Raw genomic sequence first — 22,287 nt, 5'->3', positions numbered from 1 at the left:
AAGCCTGGGATGTTTCTTATGGAGAAAAAATGTTAGATAAGCTTCATTTAGGCATGCATTATAATGCTCTTGGCCATGAGTTCAATGTTAATGAAGCAACAGTATATATTAAATAAGGTCTTTAAACAGAAACATATAAAACAATGCTGTGTATTGACTGAGGAAAATGTTGTGGCAAGAGGCTCTAAGGAACCTAACCACTTATTTCCCTAGGAGCAGTAATTCAGTGCTTGTTAGTTCAGTGTTGGCAGTGACTTATCAGGAATGATGAGAGTCAGCCATATGCTATTATATATGTGATTTTCTATTTGATGACATACACACATAATACATACACATGTACACATATATGGTCTATATTCAAATTTTCTCGTTTGATTATAGTGTTCTTTGTCACTGCCATGCCTCTTTCAATCCAAGCTCCATCCATCATTTCATGTAGTTGTCATATTTCCTTAGTCTCTTTTAGGGATAGTTCATTCAACTTTTTGGTCTTTCATGATATTAATATATTAGTTGTTTTACTGTTATATTAATATAGAAGAACAATTGTTATATAGAATGTTTCTCAATTTGGATTTGTCTGATTGTTTCTTCATGAATAGATTAAAATTAAAAACATTTTTTTTTAAAGATTTTATTTATTTGAGAGAGAGAGAATGAGAGAGAGCACGAGAGGGAAGAGGGTCAGAGGGAGAAGCAGATCCCTGCTGAGCAGGGAGCCTGAGTGGGACTTGAACCCGGGACTCCAGGATCATGACCTGAGCCGAAGGCAGTCGCTTAACCAATTGAGCCACCCAGGCGCCCTAAAAGTAAAAACATTTTAGCTAAGAATTCTCCATAGGTGACATTGTGGTACATGATATTAGTTTGTCCCCTTACTGGCAATGTTAAGTTTGATCTCTCCATTGTGTAGGTATGTTTACCCTTTACAATGAATAAGCTGTTTGTGAAGTGGTATGTTGAGACTCTGTGAATATTCTCTTTCATAACAATCTTTCTTACATTGGTTTTAGTGTTGTTTCTTGCCTTAACCAGTTAAAATGTAGTTACAAAATAGTGATTTTTAATTGTCATTCCTTTTACACTTATTAATTGACATTATTTTGTAAATAAGAGCATTTCCTTTGTCCCTACCACCTTTGTGAAAAAATCACTTTGGGATTATAGATTTTTTAAATTCAATATATTATTATCTATTACTGATAATACTTTTAGATGCTTAAATTCTCCCAGTTGTTCAGCGGGACATTTAAGGCCAACTTTGTCTATGTTTTGACATTTTTTTTTTTGAGCACATTTTTTAAAGCACACCAGATTCCAACTGCATTAAATTCTCATTGTACATACATTGTGGGGATGTACCATAATTTATTCAATAAGTCTCATGTGCTTTGCTGTTATGAATAGTTTATTAAATAATTTTGTGCATTTTTTTCTTGTATTGTTGGAGGTGTATCTTAAGGGTAAATTCCTAGAAATAGACTTGTCTGGTCAATGGGTAAATGTGTGTGTGATTCTGTGGAATACAACTAAATTTCTCTCCATTAGTCTTGTACCATGTAGTTCTCCCACCAGAAATGGTGAAGAGCCTGTTTCCCCGTGGGATCCCTTACATAATGTGTTGTCGAACTTGAATTTTTGCCAATCTGAAAAGTGAGAAGTAGTTTCTCACTTTAGCTTCAATTTGCATTTCCCTTATCAACAAAGTTGGATATTTTCTCACATTCTTAAAGGTCCTTTGTATATCTTTTTGTGGACTATGTTTTCAGATCTTTTGCCCATTCAATTAAAAAACCCAGGTTTTGTTAAGTTTCTTTCTGTCAATTTTTAAGCACTATTAGGGAAATTTGTTCTTTATCTTCACTATATGTTGCAAATATTTACATATTTATTTTAAACTTTATTTCTGTCACAGGAATTCTAGTCTTTATTTTTAAAGATTTTGTTTATTAGAGAGAGCACGAGCAAGAGCACACAAGCAGAGAGTAGTGGCAGAGGGAGAGGGAGAAGCAGACTTCCCCTGATCAGGGAGCCCAACGCAGGGCTCGATCCCAGGACCTTGAGATCATGACCTGAGTGGAAGTCAGACGCTTAAATGACTGAGCCACCCAGGTGCCCCACAGTCTTGAAACATAATTAAGGAAGGAGATGTTGGGACTTCTGCTGTAGTCTTACCATTTAATGATTCATTTAAATTCAGTTTATTTTTATTTTTTTATCCTGGAAGGGAATAACTAAAAATCATCTAGTAAACAGTTTCAAAAGTCAGTCAAAGGGGCGCCTGGGTGGCTCAGCTGGTTAAGCGTCTGCCTTCGGCTCAGGTCATGATCTCAGGGTCCTGGGATTGAGCCCCACATCGGGCTCCCTGCTCAATGGAGAGCCTGCTTCTCCCTCTCCTTCTGCCACTACCCCTGCTTGTGCTCTCTTGCTTGCACTCTCTCTCAAATCAATAAATCAAATCTTAAAAAAAAAAAAGGTAGGTCAGGCTAGTCATTTCTTTCTCCATGCCCCATACCTACTCTCCAGTCCTAAAAGTAACTTGTTTAAAGTTGATTGCCTGAGAAATATAGGAAAATATTTTTAAGATAATGAAAATCATCTTCTTTGTCTCTGTTTCTCTCTCCCCCTATATACAATAGTCCTTTCTTATTTCCTGAGATCTTATGAATGAGTCAGATACACCAAATAGGTAGAAATATGTATATTTAATTTTCACAGCACTGTTCCTATTGATGGTACTTACTCTTCACATCTCATAGAGAAAAGAAGAAAATATGTGAGATTCTGATTTTTTAAAAATTATATTAGTTTGGATCAAATGATAATTTTTTAGATAATAAGAATGTTAATGAGAATTTATTCCTGGCTATAATTATATTAAATATGAATGTTTCTTTCTAGGAAATAATAAATTACCAAGAACAACTTTGTCTGTGTTTTAGGTTTTGACAACAATTCGTTCAGGGCACCGAGCAAATATATTTAGTGCAAAGTTCTTACCATGCACGAATGATAAGCAGATTGTGTCCTGCTCTGGGGATGGAGTAATATTTTATACTAATGTTGAGCAAGATGCAGAAACCAACAGACAATGCCAATTTACGTGCCATTATGGAACTACCTATGAGGTACAGTATTACTATGATTTTATATATATATATATATATATATATATATATATGTAAGTGTATTTTTTATATAAGTATCTATGTGTAGATTTGTGTATGTACATTCTCATGCATATGTAGGCAGAGAAATTATCGACAGACTAGATTTCAGTAAAGTGAGAAACTATCTTGATAGGCTTGTGAATAAAATTAAGAAATAAAATATAATAGTAATAGGATTTATAATTGCAAACAGATGTCAGCCTTTAAACACACTTCTGTTACTGTGCTACAAGCCTCTATACTAGGCTTTAACCTCTTAAACACTTTTATCACCATCTTATAGAAAGTCATTGATGGCATGCTTATCAAATGGAAAGCAGAAGGAACGCTAGTGCACTAGGCAAAAGAATCAGATTCCTAAAGGACATTAATAAGCTCAAGCCCTGAGTTGAAGTAAATGAGATGAAATGAATTTAAGACTCAATTATACTACTTAACTTGGTTCAGAAAAATTGCTTACTCCTCAGAATGCTCTTTTAAAATCTTTTCATGTCATTTCTTTGCATCAAATCATTCATCGGTTCCCCATTATTTGTGTTAACCTGGTGTATCTTTGTCTATGATTTGAATTTCATTTCTCTGGTAACCTCATGTTTTGGTGTGTACTTAAAAAGTACATAGCTGCATTTTATTTTCTCATCCATTTTTACAATTTTGGCTTTGAACTGGAGATTTTGGTCAATTTATATTTATTGTGAGTAATGATTTATTTGGATCTATTCATTTATCTTACTGTTTTCTGTTTGTGTGTTGTTTTTTTTTTTTAATATCCTCTATACATCTCCCCTCGTCTTTTTGCCTTCCTTTAAAATTGCTTGAAGATTTTGCTTTTTGTCTGTTTTGTTTCTGCTACTTGCATGGAAGATAGACATTCATGTTTTAGAAGAATGATTGACAAAGCCTAAAATCAATAAATACCTTTACCCTTCTCCTGAATAAAACACCTTAGAACATTCTAATCCCTTCATCCCTTGTCCAATTTTATATGCTTATATTGTTCTGAATTTAGTTATATCTTTTCTCCCATAAATTAAATATTATCATTGTCCCATTAGTTAGTATTTGTTTAGATTTACCTACATATTTACCAATACCTTTGGCTCTTCCACCACAGATTCTCCATATAGGGTCATTGTGTACCTAAAGGACATTCTTTCCAGTTCCTTTAGTGAGAGTTTGTTAATAGAAACAATTTTCATTTCCTTTTATCCTTTTATTTTCTTCATTCCTTCCTTCCCTTTTTATCTCTTTCCAGAAAATGAAGAATTTTATACCAATTCATCAAAGGTAGTTTTGCTGGATATTTGCTGGATATCTAGTTTGATAGTTATTTTATTTCAGATGATATTCCACTGTGTTCTCACTTTATTGTTGAAGTTGAGAACTCAGTCATTAGTCTGTGGTTTCTTTTTAGTTAGTCTGTCTCTCTTCCTTGGCTGCTTTAAAATTGTATTTTTCTTTGCTGTTTTTTTCCTTCATTAATATCACCAAATTGTAGTTAGGTTTGGATTTCCTTTTTATTTGTCATATTTGGAATTTATTGATGTTTTTGGTCTGAGAAATTGGCATTTTGAAAAAATGTGGGAAGTTTGCAATCAGTAGGTCTTTGGTTATTCTTTACCTTCTCCATTTTTTTCTCCTGGAATTCTGATTAGATGTATGTTGACTTTATTCCATCTATCATTAAACTTTGTTTTTTTTAATTGAGGTACAAAGCATGTAGGAAAAGTACATAAATCCTAAGTATATAGCTTAATAAATTATCACAAAGTAAATCTATTCATGTAACAACTATCTAGGTCAAGAAATATAAAAACATTAAGTATCCCAGAAGCCCCCTCATTCTGACTTCTAGTAATTTGTGAAATTCATCCATGCTGGGTGCAACTATAATTTGTTCATTTTCATTGCTGTATAGCATTCCATTGTGTGAATGTACCATGACTGATTGATTTCTTCTGCTGTTGATGAAAATTTTAAATTTGATTTCCCATTTGGAGAACATTCCTTTACATGACTCTAAGTACATAAATGTATGCATTTCTTTGGGTATATACTAGAAGTAAACTTGCTTGGTCATATGACATATATTTGTTTATTTTAGAGATATTACCAAATAATTTTCCAAAATAATTGTAACAACTTTTATTCCTGCCAATAGTATATAAGAGTTCCTATTGTTGCTCATCTTTGCCAACAAAGAAGATGGTATTACTAATCTTTAATTTTGGCAACCTGTATAGTGTCATCTTATGGTTTCAAATGCCTTTCCCTGTTGATGCTGCTGATGTTGTACATCTCTTCATATGTTTATTGGTTATTTGGATATATTCTTCTGTCAGGTGCCTATTCAGATGTCTTTCCTAATCTTTCCATTGGATTTGTCATCTTATTTCATTTTTGATTTATAGGAATTTCTTAATGTCTTCTGCATATGAACCTGTCTTTCCTTACTCTGTGGTTATATTTTCACTCTCCTAGTGGTGTCTTTGGATGAACAAATGTTTGTCTAATATATTGGTCTTTTCCTTTATTATTAGTGTTTTCTGCATCCTGGTCAAAATATTTTTTCTTATCTCAAGATTATGGAGATATTCTTCTGTTTTCTCTTTTAAAAAGTTTATTGTTTTGTCTTTGCATTTAGATCTTATAATTCACCTGTATTTGATTTTTGTGATAGTATGAAGTCAGAGTAAACTTTTTTTCTCCATATGGATTTTTTAAAATTTTATTTTATTATGTTATGTTAGTCACCATACATTACATTGTTAGTTTTTGATGTAGTGTTCCATGATTCATTCATTGTTTGCATATAACACCCAGTGCTCCATTCAATATGTGCCCTCCTTAATACCCATCACCGGGCTAACCCATCCTCCTACCCCCTTCCCCTCTAAAACCCTCAGTTTGTTTCTCAGAGTCCATAGTCTCTCATGGTTCGTCTCCCCCTCTGATTCCCCCACCTTCATTTTTCCCTTCCTACTGTCTTCTTTTTTTTTTTTTTTAAACACATAATGTATTATTTGTTTCAGAGGTACAGGTCTGTGATTCATCAGTCTTACACAATTCACAGCACTCACCGTAGCACCTACCCTCCCCAGTGTCCATCACCCAGCCACCTCATCCCTCCCACCCCCCCACCGGTGACTCCAGCAACCCTCAGTTTGTTTCCTGAGATTAAGAATTCCTCATATCAGTTAGATCATATGATACTTGTCTTTCTCTGATTGACTTATTTCGCTTAGCATAATACCCTCTAGTTCCATCCACGTCGTTGCAAATGGCAAGAGTTCATTTTTTTTGATGATTGCATAATATTCCATTGTGTGTGTGTGTGTGTGTATGTGTGTGTGTGTGTGTGTATATATATATATATATATATATATATATATATATATGACATCTTCTTTATCCATTCATCTGTTGATGGACATCTGGGCTCTTTCCATAGTTTGGCTATTGTGGACATTGCTGCTATAAACATTGGGGTTTGTGTACCCCTTCGGGTCCCTACATTTGTATCTTTGGGGTAAATACCCGGTAGTGCAATTGCTGGGTCGTAGGGTAGCTCTGTTTTCAACTTTTTGAGGTAACTCCATACTGTTTTCCAGAGTGGCTGTACCAGCTTGCATTCCCACCAAAAGTGTAGGAGGGTTCCCCTTTCTCCGCATCCTCGCCAACATCTGTCGTTTCCTGACTTGTTAATTTTGGCCATTCTGACTGGTGTGAGATGGTATCTCATTGAGGTTTTGATTTGGATTTCCCTGATGCTGAGCGATGTTGAGTACTTTTTCATGTGTCTGTTGGCCATTTGGATGTCGTCTTTGGAAAAATGTTTGTTCTTGTCTTCTGCCCATTTCTTGATTGGATCATTTGTTCTTTGGGTGTCGAGTTTGAGAAGTTCTTTATAGATTTTGGATATTAGCTCTTTATCTGATATGTCATTTGCAAATATCTTCTCCCATTCTGTCGGTTGTCTTTTGGTTTTGTGGACTGTTTCTTTTGCTGTGCAAAAGCTTTTTATCTTGATGAAGTTCCAATAGTTCATTTTTGCCCTTGCTTCACTTGCCTTTGGTGATGTTTCTAGGAAGAAGTTGCTGCAGCTGAGGTTGAAGAGGTTGCTGCCTGTGTTCTCCTTTAGGATTTTGATGGACTCCTGTCTCACATTTAGGTCTTTCAACCATTTGGAGTCTATTTTTGTGTGTGGTGTAAGGAAATGGTCCAGTTTCATTCTTCTGAATGTGGCTGTCCAATTTTCCCAACACCATTTGTTGAAGAGACTGTCTTTTTTCCATTGGACATTCTTTCCTGCTTTGTCGAAGATTAGTTGACCATAGAGTTGAGGGTCCATTTCTGGGCTCTCGATTCTGTTCCATTGATTGATGTGTCTGTTTTTGTGCCAGTACCATACTGTCTTGATGATGACAGCTTTGTAATAGAGCTTGAAGTCCGGAATTGTGATGCCACCAGCTTTGTTTTTCTTTTTCAACATTCCCCTGGCTATTCGGGGTCTTTTCTGGTTCCATACAAATTTTAGGATTATTTGTTCCATTTCTTTGAAAAAAGTGGATGGTATTTTGATAGGGATTGTATTAAATATGTAGATTGCTCTAGGTAGCATGGACATTTTCACAATATTTGTTCTTCCAGTCCATGAGCATGGAATGTTTTTCCATTTCTTTGTGTCTTCCTCAATTTCTTTCATGAGTATTCTATAGTTTTCTGAGTCCAGATTCTTTACCTCTTTGGTTAGATTTATTCCTAGGTATCTTATGGTTTTGGGTGTAATTGTAAATGGGATCGACTCCTTAATTTCCTTTCTTCTGTCTTGTTGTTGGTATATAGAAATGCAGCTGATTTCTGTGCATTGATTTTATATCCTGTCTGTATGGATTTTTGTATTAACATTATTTCTTGGAAAATTAAATCAGAATCCCAAATAGCATACAGACAAAGAGGCATTCTCTATAAGGACATTTTAACAGTATATACCCATTTTCCAAAGGTGTTTTTTTGCTGAATACATATACATTGTAGTTGGAATATTTTTTCAAAACTGAAACTCTATCCATTGAACAGTTCTGCTATTCCCTCTTCCCCTCTCCCTTTGGAACCTCCATTTTTGTTTCTGAGTTTGATTATTTTAGATACCTCATATAAGTACAAACATGCAGTATTTGTATTTTTGTGACTGGTTTATTTTATTTAGCATAATGTCCTCAAGGTTCATCCATGTCAATCTATGGCAGGATTTGCTTCTTTTTTAAGGCTTAATTCTCTCCCATTGTATATATATACACCATACAATCCATTTACTTGTCAATGGACATTTGGGCTGCTTCCACCTCTTGGTTATTGTGAATAATGCTGCAATGAACATTGGGGTGCAAATATCTCTTCGGGATCCTGTTTTACATTTTTTGGATGTATATACCCAAAAGTAGGTTTGCTGCATCATATAATTCTATTTTTAATTTTTTAAAAAGATTTATTTATTTTAGAGAGGGAGAGAGCACGAGCACAAGGGGGAGAGGCAGAAGGGAAGGGAAGGAATTTCAAGCAGACTCCCTGCCAAGCTTCGAGTCTGACACAGGACTCGATCCCATGACACTGAGATCACGTCCCAAGCCAAAATCAAAAGTTGGACGTTCCACAGACTGAGCCACCCAGGTGCCCCCTATTTTTTATTTTTAAGGATCCTCCTTTACTGTTTTCCATAGTGGCTGTCCCATTTTACATTACCAACAGCAGTGCATAAGTGTTCCAGTTTTTCCACATTCTTGTCAACACATTATTTTTTTTTTTCAAGAGTGACCATCTTAATGGGTATGAGGAGATACCTCATTGTGGTTTTGATTCACATTCCTTAATAATTAGGGATGTTGAGTATCTCTTTTTGTGCTTGTTGGTCATTTGTATATCTTTTTTGGAGAAATGTCTGTTGAAGTCCTTTGCCCATTTTAAATTGGTTTGCTTTTTTGTTCTTGTTGAGTTGAAGGGGTTCTTTATATATTTCGGGTATTAATGCCTTATCAATACAGAGTTCGCATGTTCTCCCATTCCATATATTTGTTGAAGATAGCTATTGTAAATGAGATTGTTTTCTTAATTTTCTTTTAAGATTTTTCATTGTTAGTGTATAGAAAAAACTTTTTTGTGTGTTGATTTTTGTAACCTGTAGCTTTGCTGTATTCATTAATTCTAACAGTATTTTGTATTGGGATCTTTAGCGTTTTCTACATGTAAGATCATATCATCTGCAAACAAATAATTTTACCTTTTCCTTTCTAATTTCAATGCTTTTTTTTTTTCCCTTGCCTGATTGCTCTAGCTAGAACTTCAATACTATGTTGAATAGACAGGATGAGGGGGCATTCGTGCCTTGTTCCTGATCTTAGTGAATTATTTAGTGGATTATTTCAGTGTTTCACCATTGAATATGATGTTAACTGTGAGATTCTATATATGGTCTTTATTAGATTGAGGTAATTTCCTTCACAATAAAAACTCTCAACAAACTAGGACTGGATAAATTCAGGGCAAACTAATACAATTACTGTATTTTCCAATCAGTGAGGATGATCTATTTTTGTATTTACTAAGGTTTTTAATTTCTCTCACTAATATTTTATAATTTTTAATGTGGCATTACTGTACAAATTTCCTTAATTTTTTTAAGTATTTGATATTTTAGTACTATTGTAAATTTATATTTTTTAGTTTTTAAATGTTACTGTTTTTTAGTTTTTAAATGTTACTGTATAAAAATATAATTTTATAATGTATAAAAAATACAATTGACTTTATAATATTTTAAAACTAGCAATCTTTTTATTCACTTATCAATTCTCATAATTTAACTCTAGATTCTTGTGGATTTTCTATCTACACAGTCATATCCTTTTTGCATTATGACATTTTTCTTTATTTTCAACCCATATACCTTTTGCTTCTTTTTCTTGACTTATTGCACTGGTTAGTACCTCAAATGTAATCTTTAAATGAAATGTTGATAGCAGATTGCCTTTCTTAGTTCCTGATCTCACAGGGAAAGGTTTTCCCATTTTCCCATTAGGTCTCATATTTGCAAAAGTATTTTTCATGGATGCTTTTTTATTAGATTAAGGAAATTCCCTTCTGTATGGATGTTGAATTTAGAAAGTTCTTTATTGATGTTTAATTAACATATCATAAACTGCATACATTTAAAGTATACAGTTTGGTAAGTTTTGACAATTTATTGTCCCTTGAAATAATTTCCATAGTCAAGATAATGGATATATCCATTATATCCAAGAATTTCCTTATACCCTTTTTTTCTTCCTCTCTCTTGTCCCTACTTACCCACATCCTTGGGAAATGACTGATCTTTCAATTACTGTAGATTCATTTATATTTTTTGTGGAATTATATATGAATGAGATTATATAATCAAACTACATGTATTCTTCCTTTGGTCTGATTTTTTTCACTTAGCATAATACTCATGTTTGAGATTCATTCATGTTGTTTAGAGTATCAGTAACTAACTTTTTATTTCTGAGTTGTATTCCTTTATAGAAATACATCACAGTTTCTTTATATTTCATCTTTGGTTAAGTATTTGGGTTGTTTCTAGTTTTGGGCTGTTACAAATAAAGCTATTTTGAATATTTGTATAAATGTCTTTGTATGGACATGTACTTTCATTTTTCTTTGGTAAACACCTAGGAATGGAATGACTGAGTTATATTAGGAGTATAAGTGTAACTTTTTAAGAAACCGTGGAAATGTTTTCCAGAGTGCTTGTATCATTTTACATTTCTGTAAGCAGTGCCTGACAGTTCCAGTTGTTCTGTATCCTTTTAACACTTGCTATGGTCAATCTTTTTTATTTTAGATATCCTAATAGATATATAATGGAATCTCTTGTGTTATTAACTTTTATTTCCCCATTATCTAATGATGTTGAGCATACTTTTTATATGCTTGTTTATCATCTTTATGTATTTGGTGAATTGTCTGTTTTGAGGGATTATTTCTCATTATTGAGTTTTGAGGGATTTTTAAAATATGTTTTAGATATTTTTCAGGTATGATTTATAATTTTTTCCTCCTAGTCAGTGGCTTGTCTTCTCATTTTCTAAACATTGTCCTTCCAAAAGAAGTTCTTAATTTTCAGGAAGCCCATTTTATCTAAGTTCTTTGTTTTTATGGACCAATATTATATCTAAAAATCTTTGTTTAACCAAAAGTCACAAAGATTTTTTCCTAGAAGTTTTATAGTTTTATGTTTTACACTTCAGATCAATGATCCATGTTGTGTTAATTTTTTTTACCCTTTATTATTTTTATTTTATTTTATTATGTTAATCACCATACATCATTAGTTTTTCATGTTGTGTTAATTTTTTTAAAAGATTTTTTTATTCATTTATTTGACACAGAGAGCGAGAGAGAGAGACAGAGAGACAGAGAGCAAGCACAAAAGGGGAATGGCAGGCAGAGGGAGAAGCAGGCTCCCTGCTGAGCAAGGAGCCCAACATGGGGCTCTATCCCAGGACCCTGAGACCATGACCTGAGCCTAAGGCAGCCGCTTAACCAACTGAGCCACCCAGGCACCCCTGTTGTGTTGATTTTTAAAGAAAGTATGAAGTACTGCTTGAAAGTTCATTATTTTGCATATGGATATCCAGTTTTCTGACACCGTTCTTTCTCCACTGAATTTTCTTTGCACCATCATAAATCATTTGGCCATATGTATTTTCATCTATTTTTGGTCAGTACCTATTCTTTTCCAGTGATTTATCATTAAGCCTCTATCACACTAATTTAATTACTATAGCTTTATAGTAACTCTTGAAGCCAGTAGTATAAGTCCTTTGTTCTTCTTTTGCAACATACTTAAGGTATTTTAGGTCTTTTGTATTTCCACATAAATTTGATAATCAAATTGTCATTTCTACCAAAAATCTTGCTGGAATTTATTTGAAATCTAAGTATCAATTTGGGGAGAATTGACAATATTAAATCTCCCAATCCATGAACACAGTTTATCTCCTGTTATTTAGGACTTTAATTTTATTCAGTAATGTTTTGTAATTTTCAGTGTTATATGTCTTATATATCCTTAAGCATTTTATATTTTTCATGTTATTGTAAATGTTATTATTCTTAAATTTTCAATTTCTAATGGTTTTGTTGCTAGTACATAGACATACAATTGATTTTTATATACTGACCTTGTATCCTGCAACTTTTCTAAATTCACTTATTCTAATAAATATTTTAAAAATTAATTACATAGGATTTTCTTCTTAGATGATCAAATCGTCTATGAATATAAAAACAATTTTACTTCTTCTTTATTTTATAAAATAATCGTAATGTCTTTCAAAGCCATCTGTTTACAAGTTTAATAGCATTACCTGTGCTTTCGTTTTCATCTACAGATTATGACTGTACCCAATGACCCATATACTTTTCTCTCTTGTGGTGAAGATGGAACCGTTCGGTGGTTTGATACACGCATCAAAACTAGCTGCACAAAAGAAGATTGCAAAGATGTAAGGATTAAATTTTTATATAAATGACAAAAAATTAAGAATATAATTAAAATTGGACAGTAAGTTATCTCTGGGTTATAAAATTGTGGGTGAATTTGATTGTATTAAATTTTGCTGATCTAACGTAATTACTCAGTGTTTTAGTCTTATATTTGGGAGTGATTTTTTTTTCTCTTCAAAATGCAATTTGCATTACTCAAATATTGTTTTTTCAACTGTTAATTAAATTTATATTTCCATATGTATTCTTTATTTTGGTTGGTTTATAAGGAAAATGTACAATATTGTATTAGAAGTCAGTGTTGAAGTTGTGTAGCAAACTGTAAAGAAAAAACGAATTTCCCTTAGAGGAATAAACTGCCGAGGGGGACTATTAACTGAGTTTATTTATTTTGGCCTCACAGAAGCTGAATTTGTTGGAAACACAGATAGAAATCTGAAAAATAAATTAAAAGAAAACCATGTTGTTTTTCCTTCTCATTATCATACTGAGGATTTCTGCAAAAGGTTATTTTCTTCTAATTAGAAGGAAAATGTTTTAAATGTTAAAATATTTCAGTGTTTTAAACCTTTAGAGTAACCTCTCTATGGCAATGCTGTGTGTAACTGGTGTTGTTTTATCTTTTACAGGATATTTTAATTAACTGCCGACGTGCTGCCACATCTGTAGCTATTTGTCCACCAATACCATATTATCTTGCTGTTGGTTGTTCAGATAGCTCAGTACGAATATATGATCGGCGAATGCTGGGCACAAGAGCCACAGGTAAAAAGTTGTATATTAGAGAAAATATAAGATTCTGTCAGTTAAAAGAATAAACCTTTATGACATATTTGCAGTTCAAAAATTTCATTAGTTTCATAAAATTCAGTAAATATTTAAAATAAATTCAGTAAGTATTTAAACAGTATGGATTATTATAAGAAATAGCATTTTACTAGGGCACCTGGGTGGCTCAATCAGTTAAGCATCTGACTTTTTTTTTTTTTAAGATTTTATTTTATTATGTCAGAGAGAGAGAGAGAGAGCACAAGCAGGGGGAGCAGCAGACAGAGGGAGAAGCAGGCTCCCCACCAAGCAAGGAGCCCGATGCAGGACCTGATCCAAAGGCTGACGCTTAACCAACTGAGCCACCCAGGTGTCCCAAGCATCTGACTCTTGATCTCAGCTCAGGTCTTGATCTCAGGGTCATGAGTTCAAGCCCTGAGTTGGACTCCATGCTGGGCATGTAGCATACATACATAAAAATAGCATTTTACCAAGTTTTTATGGCCCTATCAAGGTGATACTTTTGCAGTTTATCACTTTAAAAAGTTGTGACAGTTGATGTATTAGTTTCCTAGAGCTGTCATAACAAATTACCACAAATTGGGTGGCTTAAGATAACAGAAATTGATTCTCACATTTCTGGGGGTTAGATGTCTAAAATCAGGGTATTACAGGTTTTCTGTTGGCAGCTCTCAGGAAGACTCTTGCATGCTTCTCTCCTAGCTTCTGGTGGTTGCTGGCAGTTTTGGCTTTTAATTAATTAATTGATTAATTGTTATTTTTTAAAAAGATTTATTTATTTATTTATTTATTAGAGAGAGAGCACAGAGGGAGAGTGAGAGGGAGAAGTAGACTCCCCGCTGAGCAGAGAGCTCAATGTAAGGCTCGATCCCAGGACCTTGAGATCAGGGCCCGAGCCAAAGGCAGATAGATGCACAACCAACTTAGCCACTCAGGCACCCCCAGTTTTGGCTTTTAAATGTTTCCTTTCACTGTCTGCTTCCACATGTACATGCCATCCTCCCCTGTGTATATCTGAGTCCACATTTTTCTCTTCTTATTAGGACACCAGTCATATTGGATCTAGGGCCCACCCTAATGCAGTATGACCTTAGTACATCTGCAAAGACCCTATTTCCTAATATTCCATAATCATTCTGAGTTCCTGATGGGCACGAACTTGGCGGGGTGGGGGGACACTATCAGCTCACAACACTTGGCTTTCCTAATTTCTCTTTGTGGTAGAGAGGAAAGTTAGGGAAGAACAGTGACTTGGGTACATGTTCATGTACAGCGTTTGTTTATGCCCAGTTAAGTACTATTACTGATGTTGCAGCACTGAAGTTGAATCTCTCTTGAACTCCTCATTTGCTCCCCATCCATTATGGGGTGAAACCACCTCCGAAATATTTAATTTAAAGCCAGCTTATTAGCATTTTCTCAGTAATGGAAGGCCAGGATTATATACCCATACACCCACCAAATATACATACATTTATACATTTTCACATGTTTTATATTGCTAAAAATAAAAGTGGACTTGGCCAGAAACTAACAATGTCAATCTCAGTGTCTATTTATGTCCAGTAAAAATGGACATAGATTATTGAAATGGGAAGACTAGGTTGGGGGTGCCTGGGTGGCTCAATCATTTGATCATCCAGCTTTTGATTTCAGTTCACATCATGATCTCAGGGTCATGAGATCGAGCCCTGAGTTGGGCTTCACGCTGGGCATGGAGATTCTTTCTCTCCTTCTCCCTCTGCCCTCCCCTCACTCATGTGCATACTCTCTCTCTTAAAAAGAAAAAAAAAGATTAAAATAAAAAGGAAGACTAGGTGTTTTATTGTTTTGTTTTTTGGAACTATGATTGAGAAATCTTACTGATTTGGATATGTGCTTTTAGGGGAAACAGTAGTAGTATAAGATGAAATTATAAGCTAAATTATTCTTTTTCAACAGATGGGACACAATTGACATTTTGGACAGGACAAGCTCTCCTTGTGCAATATTATACAGTTTTGTGGGACTCTTAGAATTTAGCATTCCCAGACCTCCAGGGGCAGCAAATGGCAATTAGACCCCTCCCTAATATATTATATTGATGACTGCCAAAATTAATTAAAGTTGGAATACTGTCCCCACTCTTATTTTATAAGAGGAAAATTTCACGACAATCAAAAATCTTTCGAAAACATAAGGGTGCCTGGCTGGCTCAGTCAGAAGAGTATGCACCTCTTGATCTCAGTGTCATGAATTCGAGCCCCACGTTGAATATAGAGATTACTAAGAAAAAATAAATAAACTAAAAAAAATTTTTTTTAACCTAAAGCAAAACGTAAATCATTTTAAAGGAAAAATGCACTATTTTATCTAGTATGCCAATAATAAATATAAACTCACCTATTTATATTATAAAAATTATATTACCTTCATTGGGCAGAAATTTTTGGAAGATGATTTAGTGTAACTATAATCACAAATCATTTTGATTGATTAAATAACTCCTATTTCAAATAAAACATTTATGTAATCTGTAAAACATTTATATAATCTACATAATTCCAGCCACTCAGGAAATTTTTTTTGGAGCTATGTAGCCATTATATTGTATTCTTTATTATTTTGTTATAAAATCAGACTGTTGAGAAAACAGCCTCTTCTAGAAATAGAATATGATAGTTTGGATTTTATATTGCTACATTAAATGACGTATCTCATAATTCAGATTAAGAGTTTTTAAAATGGTTTTCTTAAAAAATTTATACGACTTCCTGTTTTCTTATTTAGGGAATTATGCAGGTCGAGGAACTACTGGAATGGTTGCCCGTTTCATCCCTTCTCATCTTAATAATAAGTCCTGCAGGGTGACATCCCTGTGTTACAGTGAGGACGGCCAAGAGATTCTTGTTAGTTACTCTTCAGATTACATATATCTTTTTGACCCGAAAGATGATACAGCACGAGAACTTAAAACTCCTTCTGCAGAAGAAAGAAGAGAAGAGGTAAGTTGACTCAAAACCATATTCTTCATTCAGTTCAGAAAACATTAATTCAGTGACTCCCCGGGCCTGAAGGGCTTCAAAAAATAGAATTGATTTTCAAGGTATTTATAGTCTAGGTTTTGTAAAAGGACATGGAATATACATGAAAGAACAGGGGCTAATAATTTAGGATAAGGCTCTAGAAAAAAGTGTTGTGAAATATTTTTAAAGAGAAAATATTTAATAGCAAAATGTTTCTTTAACTTTATGGATGCACAGCAGCAAGCAAGAAATATCAATAGTTTTACCAGTTGTAGAAAAAACAATTAAAATAATAAAAAGTGGGATGTGTAAACTCCCAAGAGACTAAATGTTTATGTTTATACACCAGTAGGAGTATTATCTGTTGCCATTTACTATTCAAATGTGGACAGCAATCCCCTTCTCTCCTGATCATGCTTCTCTGTCACAGTTAAGAACTAGTAACCTACATCCCGAGGTGCATTTTACAAAATGCATATAAGTAAGTGAGAATAAGGTAAGTTAAAGTACACACACACACACACACACACACACACACACACACACACACAAATACACACATATACACACACACACACATCATGGGGAGAGGAGGGAATTGCTGTCCACATATGAATAGTAAATGGTAATAGGTAAAATCCTGTTGGTGAACATAAACATTTAGCTTTATTGAAGTATATATATCGTATTTTATATCTATTATATATAGATCTATATACATATATTATATATTGAAAATTAGGTGACTCTAAAATAGTGAACCATTGGGATGCCTTGTAGGCTCAGTCAGTAGAGCATATGACTCTTGATCTTGGGGTTGTGGGTTCAAGTCCCACATAGTATAGGTATAGAGATTACTTAAAAATAAAATATTTAAATCTTTTTTTTTTTTGAAAATTTTATTTATTTATTTGACAGAGAGATAGAAGAGCACAAGCAGAGGGAATGGCAGAGACAGAGGGAGAAGCAGGCTTTGCACTGAGCAGGGAACCTGATGCGGGACTCGATCCCAGGAACCTGGGATCATGACTGAGCCGAAGGCAGATGCTTAACCATCTGAGGCACCCAGGCGCCCTAAAAACAAAATATTTAAAAAAATAAAGTAGGGGCGCCTGGGTGGCTCGGTTGGGTGACTGCCTTCGGCTCAGGTCATGATCCTGGAGTCCCGAGATCGAGTCCCACATCGGGCTCCTTGCTCGGCGGGGAGTCTGGTTCTCCCTCTGACCCTCCTCCCTCTCGTGCTCTCTATCTCTCATTCTCTCTCTCTCAAATAAATAAATAAAAAATCTAAAAAAAAATAAAAAAATAAAGTAGCAAACCATCTTCTTATTTATAAAGGCAAAAACCAGAAATAATATATCCTTGAAGTATGCAGCAATAGAAAAATATTTGTTTTAACCCATTTAGCTTCTTTCTCCAATATATTTTTCACTTTGGCTTTTTTTTTTTTAATGTCTTATGTTTAATCACTCTACTGTTTGGCTTGTAAATGTTTTTGAAATTAACTGTTGCTTTATTAATTATTAGTGACTTTTTGGTATTGGACCAACTCCTATTAGTGAACATATTTTAAAGTTAATAAAGAACAACAATTTTCTAATTCCTGTCATATCCAAAACTATATCCAGTTCTTATGATTGCATGTTTAGATGGCTATAAAATTAGGGGAAAATCAGGATAACTTTATAAATATTTTTTTGGAATTTTAAATGTGCCAGTGTATTTAAGTGAATTAGGATGTTGACAAAGAAAAGGGTATGCTGGCTAATGAAAGCTATTTTGAGTTTATTGGTGTTACTGAAAACATGAGATCTGCTCTTTCATTTTGTTGCTGTTGTGTAATTCCTCTTGAGATATGTGCTCCAGTGAAGTTACAGTCCAGCTCTGTGACTCTTACATAATGAAAGTCGGAAATGCAGAAACATTTTAAGTGGGCCAACCAACTTTTATACCATAGAATACTTAGCCAAAATGTGTTTGCATCAGAGTGAATGAGGCTGAGTCATGAACACTTGGTTATATCCTAAATATGGTTTTCTTAGTATTCTTTGTTGAATTAACTAAATTAAGAAAAATAATTCTGAAAATGGATTAAAATTATAAAAATAAATCATGCTTAGTATAATAAACCAAGCAATTCACAGGTGTATATAGAAGAAGAAATTAGTAGTCTGTCCCCTTCTTAAGCTTACCACCTTTTCTTCAGTGTTTTATGCTAAATCCTTGACAGTAGTGTTCAGACACACTCAACTCACCAAATATTTATTGGGCACCTACTTACACTAGATCCTGTAGAAACTTAAGAAACGCGAGGATGACTGTGACAGAGACATGGCCTCTCACTCAGGAATTTATGGTTTAGTGGAAATAGAGATATAAATAAATGAATATGTAAAACTTAATAGAATTATATATAAGAGTTATGTTCTATATAAGTAGAGCAAAGGAAGGAATAATGTATTTTGATTAGAAATGTAAGAAATGATTGAACAGGATTTTAAGATATAAATCAAAGTTTCACATAATGATTTTTTTATGTTTTAATGATATTTGTATATTTTCCAAATTCTTAATAAATATTTTTATATTTTCTTAATTTTTAATCCTCTAAGAATTTCTTTCATTTTTCCCTTATTTAGTATTTTTTTCTTATTCAATTTTTTTACTTCTCATTTTTCTTCATTTTTGTATTCCTTTTTTTTTTTTTGTCTTTGCTGTCTTCCTTTTCCTCTAATATCTATTTGACATTTTCCCCACCTGCCCCACTCCATTATTGGACTACTTTGTTGAATCCAGTCTCTCATTTTCTCCTGTCCCCGTGGTTTGTCCGAAAAATACATATCCCAGATCTGTAGTACTACTTCCCATTCTGACTACCACTACTACCCTGATCCAAGGCCTCACTCTCTGTCCTAGATTATTGTGGTAGCTTTTAACCAGTCCCCCTACTTTCACCCCCCGACCCCACAGTCCTTTAGCTACATAGCAGCCCAGTGATCCTTTAAAACCAAGTCAAATTATGCTACTCTTCTGATCAACACTCCCAAGTGGCTCTCCATCTCCTCAAAGCAAAACTAAGGTCCCAACAGTGGATTCAAGAGCTTATATCATGTGGTTCTGGTGACTTCTACTGTTTTCTCAGTACTTCTGTACTCTGCCCTGGCCACGTCTACTGACTTATTCAGGCAGCCTGAACATGCTTCTCCCTTATGGCTTTTGCATTTACTGCATATGAAATGGTCTTCCCACATATCTGGATTTCATCTTCTCTTCCCTATTTTAGATCTTCGCCCTTGTCATGTTCTCAGCGAGGCCCTACTTCACCACCCTGTTTAAAATCACAGCCCTTGGGGCACCTGGGTGGCTCAGTCGTTAAGCATCTGCCTTCAGCTCAGGTCATGATCCCAGGGTCCTGGGATCGAGCCCCACATCAGGCTCCCTGCTCAGCGGGAAGCCTGCTTCTCCCTCTCCCACTCCCTTTGCTTGTGTTCCTGCTCTCACTATGTCTCTCTCTGTCAAATAAATAAATAAAATCTTTAAAAAAAATAAATAAAATCACAGCCCTTAACTCCCTGGTACTGCCCATCTTCTTTGTCTTCTTAGTTTTTTTTCCCATAACACTTAACACTTTCTTTGTATATTTTACTTTTTTATCATGTATTGTTCATCTACTCCACTAGTTTATAAACTCTGGGACATTGGGGTTTTTGCATGATTTATCCATTGATCTTTTCCCAGTACCTCGAGTAGTGCCTGATACATAGAAGGTGCTCAGAAAAGTCTTTGTTGAATGACTGAATTACTGCTTGTAGCATTTTCAGTATTCTTGGCTAGGTTATTTTGCCTGTCTCAAAAACTCAAACTTGGGCCTGTTTTTAATTTGAAGATCTTGTTCCAGAAATAGTTGCTGAGGTTATAAAACTAGTTCTTTGCTTGTATAATATAAAATTCCTCTCTCATAACTATGGAGCAGGACTCTTTTCTATTCTAAATATATTTCACATACAGAGGGAGGCCCTCTGTTTCTGGAAATGATTGTTTGTCTAAGATTGTGGACAGCTGCCACACTAGGCTTTCTCTAATCTTCTGATCATTCCGTGTCACACTTGTGGCTTCCTGTGCAGATTTTGCTCTTCTTTGTTGCTTCTAGCCATATTTACATACTTAGGGAATTTGTAAGGGTTCTTTTTTCTGTGTTCTTTGCTGAGGGTGTAGAGATTTTTTTTTTTCCATCTTGTTGCTCAGTATGGTTTCCAGGAGAAAACAAAATTTGCAGCTAAGCTGTCACCAAGTTTCTGTCAAAATCTGCTTAATTGTCAGAAAAAAAAATCAATGAATGTTATGTTAAAAATAAAAATAAAGGGAGTGATCCACACAATGGGAAAAAATGTTTGTATATCATATATTTGATTTATGATTTAGAATCTAGTAACCAAAATATATCGAAACCACAGTGAGGTGCCACTTTGCACTTACTAGGTTGGCTAAAATAAAAAAAGTCAATAACAGTGTTGATGAAGATGTGGAGAAATTGGAGCTTTCACACATTGCTGGTAGGAATGTAAAATGGTGCAGCTGCTTTGGAAAACAGTTTGGCAGTCCCTCCAAAGTTAAACATAGAGTTATCATATGATCCAGCAATTTCATTTCTAGATATATACTGAAGAGAACTGAAAACATATGTCCCCATAAAAGCTTGCACATATGTTCATAGCAGCATTATTCACAACAGCCAAAAAGTGGAAACAACTCAGTGCTCATAGACTGATGAATGAATAAACAAAATATGGTATATCCAAATAATGGAGTATTATTGAGCCATAAAAAGAAATGAAATACTGATACATGGTGCAACATGGATGAACTTTGACAATATTATGCCATGTGAAATAAGCCAGGTAGAGAGGGCCACATATTATCCCATTTATGTGAGATGTCCAGAATGGGCATATCCCTAGAGATAGAAAGTAGATTAGTGGTCACCAGGAGCTGAGTGGCAGGAGAAGTGGGGAGCAGGTGCTCACAGCGATAGGATTTCTCTTTGAGGTGATGAAAATGTTCTGGAATTAGTGGTGGTACAAGTTGTTGCACAGTTTTGTGCATATGTACCACTGACTTACATACTTCAAAAGGGTGAATATTATGGTATGTGTGTTATCTCAATAAAAAATGTTAAAAATATAAAACTTAGAATGATCAAGCGTTTCAAGTGCCATAGGCATCAAATGAAATAAGTTGTGAAAGGTGCCATTTGAATTGGCAATTGATTATCATTTTATCACTGATCAGTGAACTTAGCCATTGATCACTCATTGGTGACATTGGTGAGAATGAATTCGGTGGAAAGATGGGAAGGTAAGGTGACTACAGTAAACTGAGGGAGGAATGGTAGATAAAGGTGGACTAAATATAGATTTCAAGAAGCTTGACAATAAAGCTTCAGAAAATGTGGGAAAAGAGTATAGCTGGATAGAAGTATAAAATTGAGGTGTTTTGTTTGTTCAAAATGGTAAGAACCTTCAGCATATTGTAAGGAAGAAATGAGAGAGGAAATGAATGTATGTGTGGGAAAGAGTAATTGTCAAAGCAAGGTGCTTGAGTAACTGAAGGAATAAAATAAAAAGCACAGTGGAGAGATTAAGCTTAAACAAAATAAATGATATATCTTCTGAGAAAGGTTGGAAGGAATTAAGAAGTTGTAGATTATTGGTAAGTTTGTAGAATGCAGCTGAAGAAATTACTTTCATTTCTGCAGGACTGACTTTATTTTCTCT

At 34.4% G+C, this 22,287-nt stretch overlaps 1 protein-coding gene across 13 annotated transcripts in view; it reads left to right on the top strand.

Annotated features, from left to right (window-relative positions):
• The window catches only part of DCAF6 (DDB1 and CUL4 associated factor 6), a 133,833-nt gene that overhangs the window by 38,985 nt on the left and 72,561 nt on the right, over positions 1–22,287 (top strand). For all 13 annotated transcript variants that reach the window (XM_027613841.2, XM_027613848.2, XM_027613836.2 and 10 more), the window contains exons 4-7: positions 2,946–3,131; positions 12,605–12,718; positions 13,349–13,484; positions 16,278–16,492. In XM_027613841.2, coding sequence (XP_027469642.2) covers positions 2,946–3,131; positions 12,605–12,718; positions 13,349–13,484; positions 16,278–16,492 — 651 coding nt within the window. The remainder of the gene's footprint in view (positions 1–2,945; positions 3,132–12,604; positions 12,719–13,348; positions 13,485–16,277; positions 16,493–22,287) is intronic.

Source organism: Zalophus californianus, chromosome 10 (assembly GCF_009762305.2).
Source record: "Zalophus californianus isolate mZalCal1 chromosome 10, mZalCal1.pri.v2, whole genome shotgun sequence".
Classification (NCBI taxonomy): domain Eukaryota; kingdom Metazoa; phylum Chordata; class Mammalia; order Carnivora; family Otariidae; genus Zalophus; species Zalophus californianus.
Note: the sequence above shows the minus strand (reverse complement) of the source record. Positions and strands in the feature narration are given on the sequence as shown.